The 15432-nt window shown below is 41.0% G+C and overlaps 1 protein-coding gene across 1 annotated transcript; it reads left to right on the top strand.

Moving 5' to 3' along the window:
* The first annotated feature begins 319 nt into the window (after positions 1-319).
* Positions 320-7657, top strand: LOC138592469 (leucine-rich repeat-containing protein 58-like). The gene is made up of 4 exons (XM_069663285.1): positions 320-986; positions 4940-5068; positions 5199-5476; positions 5837-7657. Exons 1-4 carry the CDS (start codon positions 529-531, stop codon positions 6028-6030), a joined length of 1059 nt encoding a protein of 352 aa, XP_069519386.1. The 5' UTR covers positions 320-528; the 3' UTR covers positions 6031-7657.
* Positions 7658-15432: the final 7775 nt, after the last annotated feature.

Below are 15432 nucleotides of genomic sequence, written 5' to 3'. Positions count from 1 at the left end.
ACTGGGCATATGGTATGATGGATCATCGGCCGCTAATCTCTCGTTGATGCAACTTAAACGACAGTTACACAAAGTAACATGGTTATGTTGCGTACAGCTAATAAAAGTGAAAACACTTTGCAAATCAACTTTTTACAAATCTCTTAACACTTGTGTGATATGAACGATTGGGAGACTAACCAATCAAAGCGTACATGGGCGGGGCTTGTCTCAAGAATTAGCCAATCACTAGGCAAGGTTACAAATGCTTCCCTCAAAAAAGGCTGCATTGTAGTACAGGCACATTGAATTCAATGTAGTTACATGTAGCCACGGCAGTTAGTATTCAGGACTTAATTAGTGACCTAGATTTTCATTGGAGATGAGGTTTAATGTCTCGGGCCGGTGTGTAGAAATTTTTCCATTCTTCATGTCTTAAACAAACATACAGTCCTGGAGCTAACTCGCGGTTTACGGGGGCGTTCAGCCTACAGCAAAACTTCTGCAAGGACTTTGTTCAGAGTTTAAATTCACGCTAAAATTGCCAAAATGGAGATCCACGAAGGGGCAGCGGCAGCGGGCGACAGCGTGCTCGACTTTTCCCGTTTGAGTCTGAACACTTTTAGCTTTGACACAATCAGTGACGAGAGGAAAAGGGAGACCAAACAGCTCTACCTGAACTACAACCGGCTAACCTCGCTCCCCTCGTCCGTCAGCCTTTTCTGCAACCTCGAGTTTTTGGACATTAGCAACAACGGACTGTCGGCCATCTGTGAGAGTGTAACGCGATTGACCAGGCTGAGGACACTGATAGCAAAGAACAACCGCCTGGACGAGTTCTCGCTGCCCAAAGACTTCGGCTCTTTGCAGCTGGAGGTGTTGAACTTTAGTGGGAACCGATTTGAGGAGATCCCGCTGCAGTGTATGAAACTGCTGCGTCTGCAGTCACTTTCAGTCGGGGGAAACAGACTGAAAAGTATACCTGCAGAGATAGAAAATCTAACCAGGTAGGTCATGGAGGTTAACACCAGAAAACGTAATGCTGAGCGAAGTAAGCGCTTCTAAAAGGTTCGCTCTAACGTAGCAAGGCCAGGTGTCAAGCTAAGGGCCAACGTATAGGCTGCTCGCATAGCCTACACTCTTGGCGGCTGACGATAGCTTGCCGTTTAAACCACGATATTTCGTAACTAAACACAACTCTACTGAAAAATATACGAAGAAAAAGTACGCTTCCTTCCAACTCTAGTATTTTCCCGTATTTGGACACCTCACCTAATATTATCGAACTTTAATGTAGTTTAGAGTGTTTATTCGAAGCCTGTTTAGCCTGTGGTTCATTTCCGTTAACTGTTGCTATGGTTACCTGTTGTTTCATATGACTTATGACCGGATTTACAACGGTGGTAAACCCGTTGACTGGTGCTTCCAGAAGAAACCACCGGCCAAACAGAAATAAATATCCAATATGGACTCAAATAGTTGTTCGATTAATTGATTGGTCAGCTGACAAATATGTGCCGTTTTGATAACTAATTAATCATAAAAAAATTTTTCCTGTTTCTTCTACCTGCTATATTGTACAGCTGAAAATATTGTTTAATCAACTGGTACTTAAACAATTATTACATTAATATGTTGATAGTTGATAAATCGTTTTTGCACGTTTTTTTTTAAGCAAAATAACCAATCATTAAGTTTCAACCTGCTTTTTGTGAGGATTTGCTGCTATTCTTTCTCTTGTGCTTTTTTAAAATAAATATTAATTGGTTCTTTTGAATTAAAAAAGCAATATAGACACACGATTGGCCTTTTTGTGGCACTTAGTGGATCATGTGATTAATCACATAATTGAGAAAGTAATCAGCAACTTAACTGATATTGAAAATAGTCATAGTCACACTAAATGCATATAGGACAATGTAGTTGAAGATGTATATAATGACAGTTAAAAGGCTCTTATGAGCAAAGACAAATATTAATATTAGTATAGAGTATAGAAAATCTTTAACTTCTGTAATTTGCTTAAGGTCCTCCAGACAAATTCAAATATTTGAGGCTGTCTCTGTGAGCATTTGCCAAATTCAACTTCCATCCATTGCAATTGATCTGCTTGATATGCTACATGTGCTCCATTTGGAAAGCTTTTTCCTTTTTATCAGTTGTATCTTGACCTGTTGTCTCGTGAGTCAGAGTTGACCCACCAATTCCACCTGCTAACAATCATTGTAAAACATTACATAGTCCAACTCAGGCAACCTGTTGTATTTATGACAGCGTACCGATACTTCAAATATGGCCATTTGTTTCTTTCTCTCTTCTTTTTTATGACTTTAATGGTATTTACCACTTAACCACAGTTTTACGTCAATCCCTTTTGTGTTTTGCTCATTTCCCGTCAGTATATCCTGTAAACAAACTGTTTCCTGGTGTGTGCAGGATAATTGCTCACTAGAGCTGTTCCAGTCAGTATCACTAATCGGTTTGGGAGAAATACAAACTGACAGTGTTTATAATGGCAGGACAGTATCAGTTCCATGGAATACATAGGACATATTAGACATGTTGCCACATGAGAAAAACAAAGTCTTTGTGTATTAAACTTTTCTCTGAAGACAAAGTAGGTTACTTGCTACATATCATTTTAAACTTCCAGAAGAGATACGTTTGTATACAGAAAAGGAGGACAGCTGTGAAACCATTTGTTTCTTATCATTTTATGAGTGTAACATTAAAACGTCACAGTGACCCACTTTCTCAGATTCACAAACACTCTTGTGTGGCTCATGTTGTAGTAAAAGGAGAAACCGGAAGAGGAGAAATTGGGCCACTTAACTTATAAACGCATGTAGCCAGCCCTTACTTATTTCAGGACATCTTGATTCCCTTTTATAGCCGATGTTTTTTCTTACTGGAACTGGTTGGTTGTGTGTTGACTATTTCAACACAAGTTTTCAGTCCTGCCCCAAATTCTCAAATGGATTGAGGTCTGAAAACTGACTCTCTGTTTGTTTACATGTTGTTGACTCAAACAGGACCACCAGCAAGTTAGTTTGAGTTTAATTAGAATTAAAGTTCCCCATTAGTTTGATTTAGCTAAGAACTTCCATATAGAAACAAATTGTCTTTAAAATTATGTTTTGTTTAATTTCCCACAGTTTTATTTACTTTACATTTAAATAAACATAAGTAAAATCTTTCTTTCAAAAAGCCTTAAATGTGCAAGCTTTCTAAAGCCACAAAAAGGTGTTATTCTAGTTTATTTGGAAGCACGTGGCATATACATTTGTTCACTGGAGCTGCGTTCAATGTAACTATGTTTGATTGTGGTCATCAGAAGCGGTCTGCGTGATATGCTTTTCCTTCATGCGGTTTAGTCGTGACAACACTACTACTAGACTTTTAGCGTCTAGAAGCCACAGAGGCAAGTGTGATGCAGAAAATGCAAAACCATACTTACAGAGGGAAATATCTGCCTGTTGGGAATATTATAATATTCCTCAATATCTAATTATGAAGAAAATCTAGCATAACAATATATTAGATATTATAATATATCAGAAAAATGAAATTCCTCCACCAGTTCTGAAACTTCAGATGACATGTCACCAGTCGTGAACTCTGATTTTTATGCAGCCTGTGTCAAACTGCCGTGTTTCACTGAGAACAATTTGACATGTCACAGTAAGAAAGTCACTGATGTGAATTATTAAAGGAATGATGGCTGCAGGGTAGCAAACTGGCACCAAGAACCCGCCACATTCTGGATTGATATAAAACTGGCTGAAAGATTTCAGACATAAAGAAATGATTTACTTCGGGTCACAGTTGCTCTGTCATGGATTACAAGGACACATGAATAGAAGAGAGCCATTGTTAATGTCATTAGTAACGCCTGTTCTCTCCCTACTTTTCCTTTTTTTTGCACATAATTTCACAATCTCTAAAGGTTGTTTTCACTCAGACATTCAATAGTTTTTCAGTTTCACTAAGTGTTGAAAAGGACAAGAGAAGAAACCTCGACCTGGTGTCTCTTAGATGGGATTGGGCAGGAAAAAAAGTTTGCTTACTTGCAAAAAATGTGAGCTTTTTATATGCTCCCTGATATATGCTATAACTAACGGTTGTCTCTCTGGTGGGTGATTTGTGTCAGTGTGTCAACAAGGGCAGCGGGCAGACCCTGAATGTCTCAGTTCCCCCCCGTCACAGAGGGGGCTTGCTCAGTGCTCAGCCACCAAGGACAGTATAATGGCTTCCTGTCCCTCAGTCGCTGTGTCATCAGTTCCAGCAGGCAGATGGCCTGACGGCTTACTTTCGCTGACCAGCCATCCATCGCTCCCTCCCTGTCTCTCTGTTTCGCTCCCAATTACCCCCCCCCTATGTTCACTATACCTGCATTAACCTACTGAGATCCTTTTGTTGTCTTAATACAGCATACAGGCACATGTTTATATTTGTGGTCTACTACACTTGGAAGATGTGGCTTTCTTTTCATCAGGTTAACGTTTGTTAAGAAGTTTAACACAGGTTTAAATGTATTCCATGTATTATCTTAGCACACTCACACATTGTCTGTGGGTGGGTGATGCATGAGACTTCATGTTGTGCGACACTGTCACCTTTTTCTTCTTAGTAGTATGCAAGCATTGCCACAAAACACAGGCTGTGGGCTCAAACTCTTCAACATGAAACCAAGTGTCTTTAGCTCCCCCTAGTGGTACTTTTAAGAATGGCCACCTTCACTTTGACACTACTGCAAGATATAAAAACTCCATGCAATGCTAAAACGTGCTGTAAGACTTTATACTGTGGAGTGCTGTTTTTAAGTGTTGGCACTGACCTATTTAGGGATTCAAGAGCGAAGAGTTACCGAGATGTCTGTCTTGCCTGGGTGCCATAAAATAGAACATTTAAAACTTGATTTAAACATATTGTCTCTTTTCTTCTCCTTGTTGTCTCGTAGTCTGGAGCTGTTGTATCTGGGCGGAAACCTCATCACAGCCATCCCTCCAGAAGTGGCTAACCTGCCCTACCTCAGCTACCTGGTCCTGTGTGACAACCGCATCCAAAGTGTCCCCCCGCAGCTCACCAGGTAACTGCGCACACACCACCAGCGTCATGCCAGTGTAATGCAGTGAACGGTTACACCAAAAGCTAGACGTGTACATTGAATTTACCCTGCATATGTTCCTGTAGTGATCGTTTACTCTGTGTGATTCCAGGCTCTACTCGCTGAGATCGTTGAGTCTCCACAACAACTTGCTCACTTACCTGCCGAGGGAGATCCTCAGTCTGGTGCATCTTCAAGAGCTCAGTCTCCGTGGCAACCCGCTGGTGGTGCGCTTCGTCAAGGAGATGACTTACGACCCCCCGTCGCTGCTGGAGCTGGCAGGGCGTACCGTAAAGAGCAGAAATATCCCCTACTACCCCCGCGACCTGCCCTCGAACCTGCTGCACTACCTGGACCTGGCCAGCAAGTGCCCCAACCCCAAGTGTGCCGGTAAGACTTAACTGAAGAAAATGCACGCATGTATCTTAATAAAGTTGTTTACTGTATTGTATGTTTTGTTTAGTTTGAACACTTTTTAGAATATTGGGAAAGGAAAAAAAATATCAGAGAAAATGGGAAATATGAGATTGATGGGTTAAGAACCAGTCTGAAGACACATCCTGTGTTTGTTTTACTGTTTCCTGCCTGATTGTACAGTCTTGCTTACATCTGTGTCTATGATAGTGATAGAGTGTATGCACATTGTTGTACTGTGGTGATATACACATACATCCCCACACAATAATACAAGTCACTGACCTACCTCTTCACTCTGTCTCCCTCTCTCCTCTCACTCTTGACTTTCTCCAGGCGTCTACTTTGACTCATGCGTGCGCCAGATCAAATTCGTGGACTTCTGTGGAAAGTACCGGCTGCCCCTCATGCACTACCTGTGCTCCCCAGAATGCACCTCTCCCTGCAGCTCCAACCCGCAGAGCGACGCCGACTCGGAGGACGAGAGCAGCGTGCCCGCTTACCGCCTGCAGAGGGTGCTTTTGGGGTAGCGCAACACGGAGGAGCCTCTGACCCTCTGTCCAAGCCTGGCCTCGTCAGTCTGTCACTGTGTTCAACATTTATACAAAGATGACCTTGGCTATCAGACTAAACTATACATTAACACACAACACTTGCACAATCACAAACACCAATACTGTTTTAAAGGCTGCCTCGGTAGCTGTGTAACGCACAAAAGAGCGGTTCTTACTCCTCTTTTTATGGATATTGTTGAAGAGGAATCTGTTCTTATCTCTCATCACAAATCAATCGACATTTCATGAGTGAAGGAAACTTTATATCTCCCATGTAGCTATGCAAATCAACAATCTGTCGGTCATGACTCCTAAGTTCTATCCTCACACTTATTGAGTGTAGGAGGACAGTTAAACTCGGTGAAGACTGAAGGAGCTGCTGGATCTTTTCCCTTTTAGGGTGGCCTTTCTTTATCTTTCAAAGGCCACCTGGTGCTTCTTATTAGCGGCAGCACATTGTGCAGCATCGTCTGAAACTTTGGATACTAACAAATTGTTTTTTGTCCAACTGCTGGAGGGCTTACATTTCAATTTCTCTAACAGGATGAGCATCAAAAGCGACTATGCCAACTTTGAAGAAAGTCGCGGGGTTTTTATAGTGTGTCCGGCACACTACAGTATTCTAAACTGACTGAGTATGATGTGTGAGATGGCCTTTTTTTTTTTTACATTGTGTGTGGTTATGCTGGGCGAAGGTTTTTTGCATTAAAGCTGCTCCACACAATATTAAAAGATAAAGGGTCGTCTGTTTTCGTTAACACCATGGGTATTGCACACCAGCCTTGAAAAATGCTTGCCTTGATGGTATAGGTGTTTTAAATTGCCCCAGAATATGGGATATGTGAGTATGTATGAAGAAGGCTTATGCAGGCTTACTCACAGGAAGTGGGCGTGGGCTGGACCAGGGAAAACCATTCGCTGTGCTCGCACAGAAACAATGGCTATTGAGCGAAACACAGTGGCAGTCTTCATGTTTATGTTTAGGGCTGTCGGTTTTCTGTGAGCAGAAGTATATAGACGTGTGAACTGAGCCCACCACCAGAGTTTTTTTTTTTTCTGAACTGATACTTTTTGAGACAGAAACTACATTTCTAACAGAAAAAAAATACTGTGTCTATAGTTACATCTGTGCTTTGTCTTTTTGCTTATTTGGGAAGCTGGGGTTTGTCCATCAGTGAGGAGGGTGGAGCGCCCCTCGTTCCACACTAATGTTAAAAAAACAGAATGCTTCTTTTATGTTACATTAACACCTATACTATAACATTTAAGTGCCTTACTAGCGGTGACCTCTAGCACAGTGAGGCAAATAATCAAGAAATGTGATATATGCACCCTGTAATGTGACAAGATTAATTATGAAGCCCTTTTCGAGTGATTTTGTACTCACCAGCTTAACAGTAAATAAAATAAAGCCTTTTATAACTAAATATGCTGCTTTTATAGAAATCATGTTTCAAATGTTAAACATGCTTCATATTTTAATGACCTGCAGAATAGATGGCACTTAAACAGAAAATATATTGAGATATATTAATTGTACTTGTACTCCATACAGATAATGTAAGTAACTGTATAGTGTATAATAACAATAATAAAGACTGATTGTAACACATTTAGAATCTGTTTGTATTGTGATTTTTAGATGACTGTATTACCTTTTTAAAGTTCTGATTTTTTTTACAAATGATGCACAACAACTTTTGTGTGCATGCTTTCACACGACTTTTTGTTGTGTGTGCATTTGTCCACGTTTCATTTGCATTTGAAGGTGAGTTTATTATTGAGGCTGAATACTGAGAGACCTTATTTGTTACCAAGAACCGAGAGATGCCAGGGTGAGTGCATTGTGTCTAGCACAATCTGCTAATCCCTTAGCCTCACCAGCCAAGAGCCACTAACTACTTTCTTTCCTCTTTTCTCCCTTCTTTACACATTTTCTGTTTCTATTCCAGCGTCTCCTTCAATTTCTTTTCACCTCACCGTTTCTTTCAGCCAGCCTGGTAAGAATGATGCCAAAAGTCGTACATATTGTTGTTTGAATGGTCTTTGACCAAGTCACAACGGGGTTCCAGTGTTATTGAAATGTTTCTTTTTCTATATCTTTCAAATATGTGCCATTAGGACCATGGATGGATAACTCTCCAGGGTGTCGTGGAGCTCCTAGACCAGAGCTTCTAAACATTTCTTGTTGGTAAGTCAGTGAAGCAACCAAAACAACCACAGAGACACAAAAAGAGATAACCACAATATCAACTAAAGAGACACAACATTAATACAAAGAGACACAAAATAACCGAGATGCAAAACAAGCGCAAAGAAACGTATATCAACTACAGAAAGACACAAAATCAACACAAAGAGACAAAACGACTTCAAAGGGATGCAGAACAACCAGTAAGAGACACAACACGACTTTAAAGAGATGCAAAACAACAACAAAGAGATGTAAAACGGCCGCAAAGAGAAACGTGTCAACTTCACAAAGATGCTGAACAACCACAGAGACAAAAAGAACTACAAACAAATCAACCACAAATAAACTACAAAGAAATCGATGCGGAATAACTACAAAGAGACACAAATTTACTACAAAGAGACAAACAACAGAGATTTAAAACAACTATAAAGAACAAAAATAACAGATACCCAAAACAAGTACAAAGAGATGTAAAACAACCACAAAAAAGAGACACAAATCAACTACCAAGAGATGCAAAATGACCTCAAATACAATCAAGACTATCATTTAGACTCACAAAATGCAAATCTTTCATGGATGTTGGAGGGATGAGCGACCTTTTTCATGTCTGTGCCAAGTGGCCCATTGTCCAATAATACATCCATGGATAGTACCTGTCTACCAACAGCAGGCACCTATGATACTGTCTAGCTCATTGCATGGAGTTATATTTCACTTAAAGCTTGTGTGCACATGCGCTTACACTCTGCCTGCTTTGTATGTTAGACAAGAGGATGCTGTCACAAGTGCAACCTGAGATGCTTCCATACTCTGGAAGCAATGTGATGTGACTGGCAGATGAGGAGATGAGCTGTCTGCAACTCTCAGGAGTCAAAGCAGCTTCAGTTGAGGTTACACTGAAAGTCATGGAAAATAAAATAAGTTTAAGACTTTGAACGATACATACAGTTTTGTAGCTAATCAGCAGATCAAATAGAAAAGTATTTTGACATAGTGGATGTTTGATACTCTAAGCCTCTTATCGCCCTCAGTCAGAGTCATACCAGCTCACACTATACGCAGTGTGCAGTTACACGCATGCCAGAACTAACTCATGACGAGTTTTAAGTGTACACTGATCTGAGCCTTTACACACGACCGCCACACCGCAGACACCCTCACAATAGTCAGACTTCAGACAGCTAATCCTACAGGAGGAAAGTCTGGTCTGAGCCCACAGCAAGGAGGAGGTAGTATAAAGGGAAAGAGAACATGGGTAGGCCAACAATCAAGCCTTTTGGATTATATGTATAACTTTTAACTTTGATAACTACTTATACTTGGGCAAAAATAACACAATTTTCTTGTTTTTCTTGAGCTTTCAATGACCATATACCTCTTCTTTTTCTTGAGCTTTAATTGCATCTATTTGCTAAATTGCCATGATGGTGACACATCAAACTGAGAGATGACAGTGAGATTGCAAGCTGTTGATGAACAACATAAAATGTGGTTTAAAGTTCTGGCTAAAGCTCATAAATTGAGGTATATTTTTTGTCAAACTGCAGCTGAATGCTCTACAAAATAATTTGTGAATCAGGATGTATTGTGAACTTTGGTAGAAAGTCACGCTAAATGCTAGCAAGGATACCGGTTTATAAAGTAATTTGCTTCCACGTTCAGGTCATTGTTAGAAATCCTCTGTTTGAATTAATGTAATGACTCATTATTACATTATCAGTATACATTGTTATCACAACTTCATTTAAAGCTGCTTTAATCACTATTTAAATGGATACAATGATCCACACTATGCTAGCTGTAAAGCTAGCAGCTAGTAAGCAGTTAGCAGCTAGCTAAAGAACATGAAAGAGCCAGCTATCCCACAGACATTGGTGGAATAAAAACAGTTATAATGAAAGTGAGTAGTTATGGAAACACACAACACCAAAAAATGCTTAAGTTTGTCTGTGTGCTGAGTTGTGTTAATAGCAGCTGTTTGCTAGCAAGTTAGCCATATTTATAATGTAAATGTTGTGTCTGCAGTTTGTTGTGCTGCCTCCTAGTGGCTAAAAAGTAAATAAATGCTGTATTAAGTTAATCATTTTTCTGGGAAAGAATTCTTGAACCTTATTGCTACATAAACAGCCGTGAAACCCGTTTCAACATGTTCACAGGGTCACCTATTGCTCTTGCATTATACAGCAGGATATGCATCATCAGTTGCTATACTGCTTTTTTAGCTGGAAAATAGTTTTGATTCCAGAGTAAGCAGACAGATACTTTCCCCCTACGTTTCACAATCACTGCTTTCAGTAGAAGCACCATGACTGGAGCCTGCTGGGTCGCTTTGATCCAGCGCTGCTAATCCAGGTCCATAGCAACACTGCAGGAGGAGCCGCAACGTTCCAGAGAGGGATTTGTCTCTGTGTTTGTTAGTGGGCAAACCTGGGCATGTCACTGAGGAGCGTCCAGGCTCTGCGAAGGCCAGTGTGGGCCTGGAAGTGGTTTTGATGATGCCTCACATACCGAACAATGCATTTCCACCCACGTAGTCTTAAACACTACATAACAGTGGGACTCTTTCGCACTGTGGTCACATGTTGAATCACAGCCGCAGATGCTTCCATGTCAGGAAACGCTGGTGCTGCCTGTCAGGAGTGGTTCAACAGGAAATGGCTTAAAAGCTTTGCTTGTTATTTATTTTGGTTGGTGGGCTTCCAGCTGATACATGTGCATAGTATGACAGTCCGGAAAAGATGGTGCCTGTTTGTAACACTCGTGTTGTTAATTACATTTTTAATGTTAGACTTGATCCTTGGTAACCTCAGTAGGACCACACGTGTCCTGTTTCATCGAGTTTGTCCTCCCTGCCAGCCTTTCCCCTTTGACTCCTGCTTTTTGAGCAACAGACTCGTGTCTGCAAATGAAATATTCAAGCTCTGTGTAATCTGAGCATCAGTGGAGTCCACCTGCCGCTGGTGCAGTCCATCTTGAACCTGATCTTGAGGGAAACCTGAGAGTGATTGCCACGCTTTGCGTGTAACAGAGCTGGTAACTGTGTCATCCTTTAATTGGGCGCTAACATGGTGTCATTTGATCAGCACACATACGTTAAAAATGTCAAGATTTAATTTTTTCTCTCATTTTCTTGAACAATCACATTTACTCTGTCACAATCTTTTCATTGTTGATATCTTACTGATAGTTTACTTCTGTCTTTGTCTTGTTCTTTGAACTCATTACAGCAGTTACAGTCCACATTAACAGGATTCTTCAGTTACAGAAGCAGCGTTAGCTTAGCTTCTTTTTCAGACTGAATTTCTGCTTCAGTGCTGAAACTAATTCGACTCATACAACTTAATGTTGTTTAGCAGTGCAGCTGCTTGGTTTCAACTACAAAAGCAGTATGCATCCTGCTAACATGCCCAAGTCTCCATAGTATCTACTAGCACAGATTAAAACCTTCAGTAACCCACATATATCAGTGTATATTAAGATTTGATTGACACGATGGCGTGCCCAATGCACACTTTTTCTAGCTCTTTACAGAGTTCTAATTTTAAAAGTCTTTTCTACAGATAAATCCTTCAAAATGCTACAGCGTTAGCACTTTTTTTGTGCAATTTGCGGCACCTTTCAGGAACTATTTTAAAATAGTCTTATGGTTTAGCCCTTTAAACGCGCTTATAAATCTTCTTGTGATCCAAATCTAACCTTAGTTTGACTATAATTTGAGCTTCCTGTATTGGAAAATAAGAATTATTACAGTGTTTCATTGCCTAAGGGATTGAAGCTGAAGCTCCTGAATAGGAATAGGCAGAAACAATCTCTTGACACAGCTTCATCCTGAGTGTGTGGTGAAACTGGGGGGTTGGTTCCTGGATGAATGAATATTATATAACATTCTCCTCTTCTTTAATGATCTCTTTTTGTGTCTCTGCTCCCCACTTACAGCTGTCAGTAGTGGTGACACTCCCTCATCAGGAATGACCCTGAGTGTAGGCTCACACTATAAATCTCTGTGAAGTCTTAATAACACCTTTATGCCTCTCATGGCTGGCGGAACAAATGCAGAAATATTTCTGCTCGCTCGTCGCACTCGCACAGAAGCTCTTCTTTCTCTTTTGATGCAGAAAGTAGAAACTGTTTTTCCAAATGCTCTACCATCCCTTTTAGAAGCCTGCTTTTTCAGATGATATCTCTTTCCACTAAAAACAACTGTTATTCACTATATTTATTTATTTACAGAGTGTGCCGCCCTGTCCCATATGCCACCCAGTCCCCAGGGTCCAGCTGCCACATGCTGCTCCCACAGTCACATCAAACTGCACCACATGGGTCACATCTCACTCTGAATCCTGATTGGTGGGGAGTGAGAGCTGGAAAAGAGAGAGAAAGAGAGAGACAGAAAGCATACACACTAACACACCTCCTGCCCCTGACACACGCGCCTCCCTCTCGTGCTCAAAAGAAAACTCCGGCAGTCTGGTGAACTTTTCCTGAGTGACAGGATCCTCTCGGGCTGCGGACTGACAGTTTGACGGACACATTATCTCGCGGGATTTATTACAACTGTGAAGCCATGGGAATTTTGTAGCTATGTTATGCAGCTTATCATCCAGTCATTTATTTTCAATTTTCACTTTAACGTCTCCGAGTCTTGCGCGATGGAGTTTGGAGGCGATGGGATCCTCCATGCGCTTTGGGAACCAAGGTTTGATCTTAAACTATTCCTTTGTGTTTTATTTTCTTTCTTCCTTTACTAGAAGATGTTTTTATTCCATTTGAGGCAATTTGATTGAAAAAAACGTGCAAGTGCACTGATGCAGCCGCGAGTGAGCATGTTTTTACGCATCATTTTGACCGAACAGGACCGGTTAAATTCATGAATTGCTAGATTTTACACGTTTATATAAATCTCACATAACGTACAATTTATTGCTTCGTAACAGTATACATTTTAAAATAGCATCGTGATGAGAGTTCTGTATTAACATTGAAAATATACAACCACAAACCATGAAGTTGCACCATAATTGTGGCGCATTAATCTCATTCATTGTCAAATTGGGCTGACCAATTTATACTTTATGGAACCAGGTTGTAAAATGCACCATGTGCCAAGAATCGCCTTACGCCGGGCCTGAGGCGGGATTTCAGAAGTGAAGTTGAGAAGTGATTGCATTCTAACTCAGCTTAAAAAGTAAATTTATAAACGGATTATTTCCTGTGGAGGAATGTTTCAATATTGCCCCCTGAACCGGGCTTTACATGTGGCAGCGCCTGTGGTTACACAGCTCTAATCTTGAAAGAGCAGCAGAAAGATTGACAGTGCAATGAATGGGCTTTTCTTTAGGCTACTGCATGTTTGATTAAAAGTTTCATGGTAAAGGGTTAGTCTGTCTCTGAGTGGAAAGAACAGTCAGAAATGTTTGAAATATTCCGGATAGCTCAATAAATCAAAGAAAAATGTGACTTAGAGAGAAGCTCAGGGGCAAGTGAAGCAGCAAAAGCTAAGCTGCACACAGGTTAGGCCCGCCCTACATTAAACTAAGACATCAAGGCCACAGGTAGCTCAAGTAATACTTGCGGTTAAGCCTTCAGGACTTTAAAAGACACTCCTCATGACTATTCTGAACTGTCAAAACATGTCCGCAAAACCCAACACATCCTGAAGAAGGGCCCAGCTCTAGCTGCTTACACAGTGACCTCTGTGGTTGGATGTTGGCTGACCTTTGTTGACCCCTGCAGGGTGGCGGGTTTTCTACTAAACTGAACCCTACAGAGGCAGGATTTTGAAACGCTGGCGGAAATGCCTCTCTCTGCCGGCTTTTCCTGCGGGAAGCAGCAGAGCTGTGATCTAAACTTGGAAAGTGACGAAACAACACGAACAGGAACTCCAGACATTTCCCAGATATGCAGCTTGGTGGGCTTCATTGTTCTGTTGACACCATTAGTATGTGGAATTGGGTCACTCTCACCAAGGACATCTTTCTAGAAGAATATCTTCATCTCTTGTCGGGCAGATTGTCTTGTTTTTTTTTCTTAAGATATATTTATCTAGTGTAGTAATTAACCCAAATATTCCTCCGGAATCCCCCAACTTTCCCAGCGCTAGTAGGGCATCCTAGTCATTCAGCAGACAACGACGAGACGTGTTGCCTAATAACACGCTACTCATGTAAACACTCACCTGTCTGCCAATTTGTATCGATACAAGTGGTCTGACATGGTCCCAGGCACATGTAGCTGAGTCACTGCAGCGTTTACCGAGACTCCGTCAGTCTGAGCTAGTTACAGCTCGGAGTATCAGGTGATACCATGCTGCATAATTAAACCTGCAACATGTCAGTGCAGCACCGCTAGCCTAATAAAAATGCCTGTGGCGAGAGTGACAAACAGTTGTTTGTTGATTCTCACCAAAGTTTATGTCCTCAGTCTCAGGTGTAGTAAAAACCAGGCTGATTGCAGATCATTCGTCCCTCAGTGAAACTGCAAATGATAGCTTAGGTGTATTTCCATTGTTTTTTTGTTTCTCTCCATCATTCCGCCTGTGCATGTGTGTTCCAGTCATAATGTGATCCTGGCTGCCTCACCTCAGCGATGACGCAGTGCGAGTGGAAATTGAGGATAAGCAGTAACACAGGCTTCCTGTCACACAGGCAGAGTCCTGACGCTTCTAAGTTTGCTTTGTTGTGGTAAATAATTAACACTTTATTGTTTCATTTTGATTCCAATCTTAATTTCATCCCAACCTCAGTATCTGTTTTTATTTCTGCGTATGATCTTAATCCCTTTTTCTTGGTGTTTCTTGTGCAAATGTAGTGCAGAATCGCATGCTCCCATCAGTCCCCCCTCCCAGAGGTCTCTGTCACAGCACCACACTGTGGTGGCTGCAAGTCTTACAACCATTTAGTGAAGTACAATAGAAATACAGTAGAAGCATGATTCCACAGAAATGTGTTTTCCTGGTCTCCAGTGCTCTCTATTTTGGAGCTAAGTTGATGCTCTAATATTTAAGATGTTTAAAGTTGCAGAGAAAAATGTTTTAACCAAAACCAAGACAATCTCTTAAAGGGTTTGCTTTCCTCATGGTTATAATTCAGTGTAACAATATTTAATGCAGAATTTTTTGCATGTCATCATATCATTAAAACCATCTGTTTGTTCCCCAGGATGTGTTTGTGAAAGTGGAC

This window comes from Semicossyphus pulcher, unplaced genomic scaffold, assembly GCF_022749685.1.
Source record: "Semicossyphus pulcher isolate SPU_LCO1_2020_fin unplaced genomic scaffold, fSemPul1.0.p SCAF_15, whole genome shotgun sequence".
Classification (NCBI taxonomy): Eukaryota; Metazoa; Chordata; class Actinopteri; order Labriformes; family Labridae; genus Semicossyphus; species Semicossyphus pulcher.
This window is presented reverse-complemented; position numbering and strand designations above follow the sequence as displayed.

What these genes read in the sequence shown, in the direction of transcription:
- LOC138592469 (XM_069663285.1), top strand. Translation starts at nt 529, where the DNA reads ATGGAGATCCACGAAGGGGCAGCGGCAGCGGGCGACAGCGTGCTCGAC. An exon ending in GAGATAGAAAATCTAACCAG is followed by an intron (nt 987 to 4,939) that starts GTAGGTCATGGA and finishes GTTGTCTCGTAG; the next exon opens with TCTGGAGCTGTTGTATCTGG. An exon ending in CCCCAACCCCAAGTGTGCCG is followed by an intron (nt 5,477 to 5,836) that starts GTAAGACTTAAC and finishes GACTTTCTCCAG; the next exon opens with GCGTCTACTTTGACTCATGC.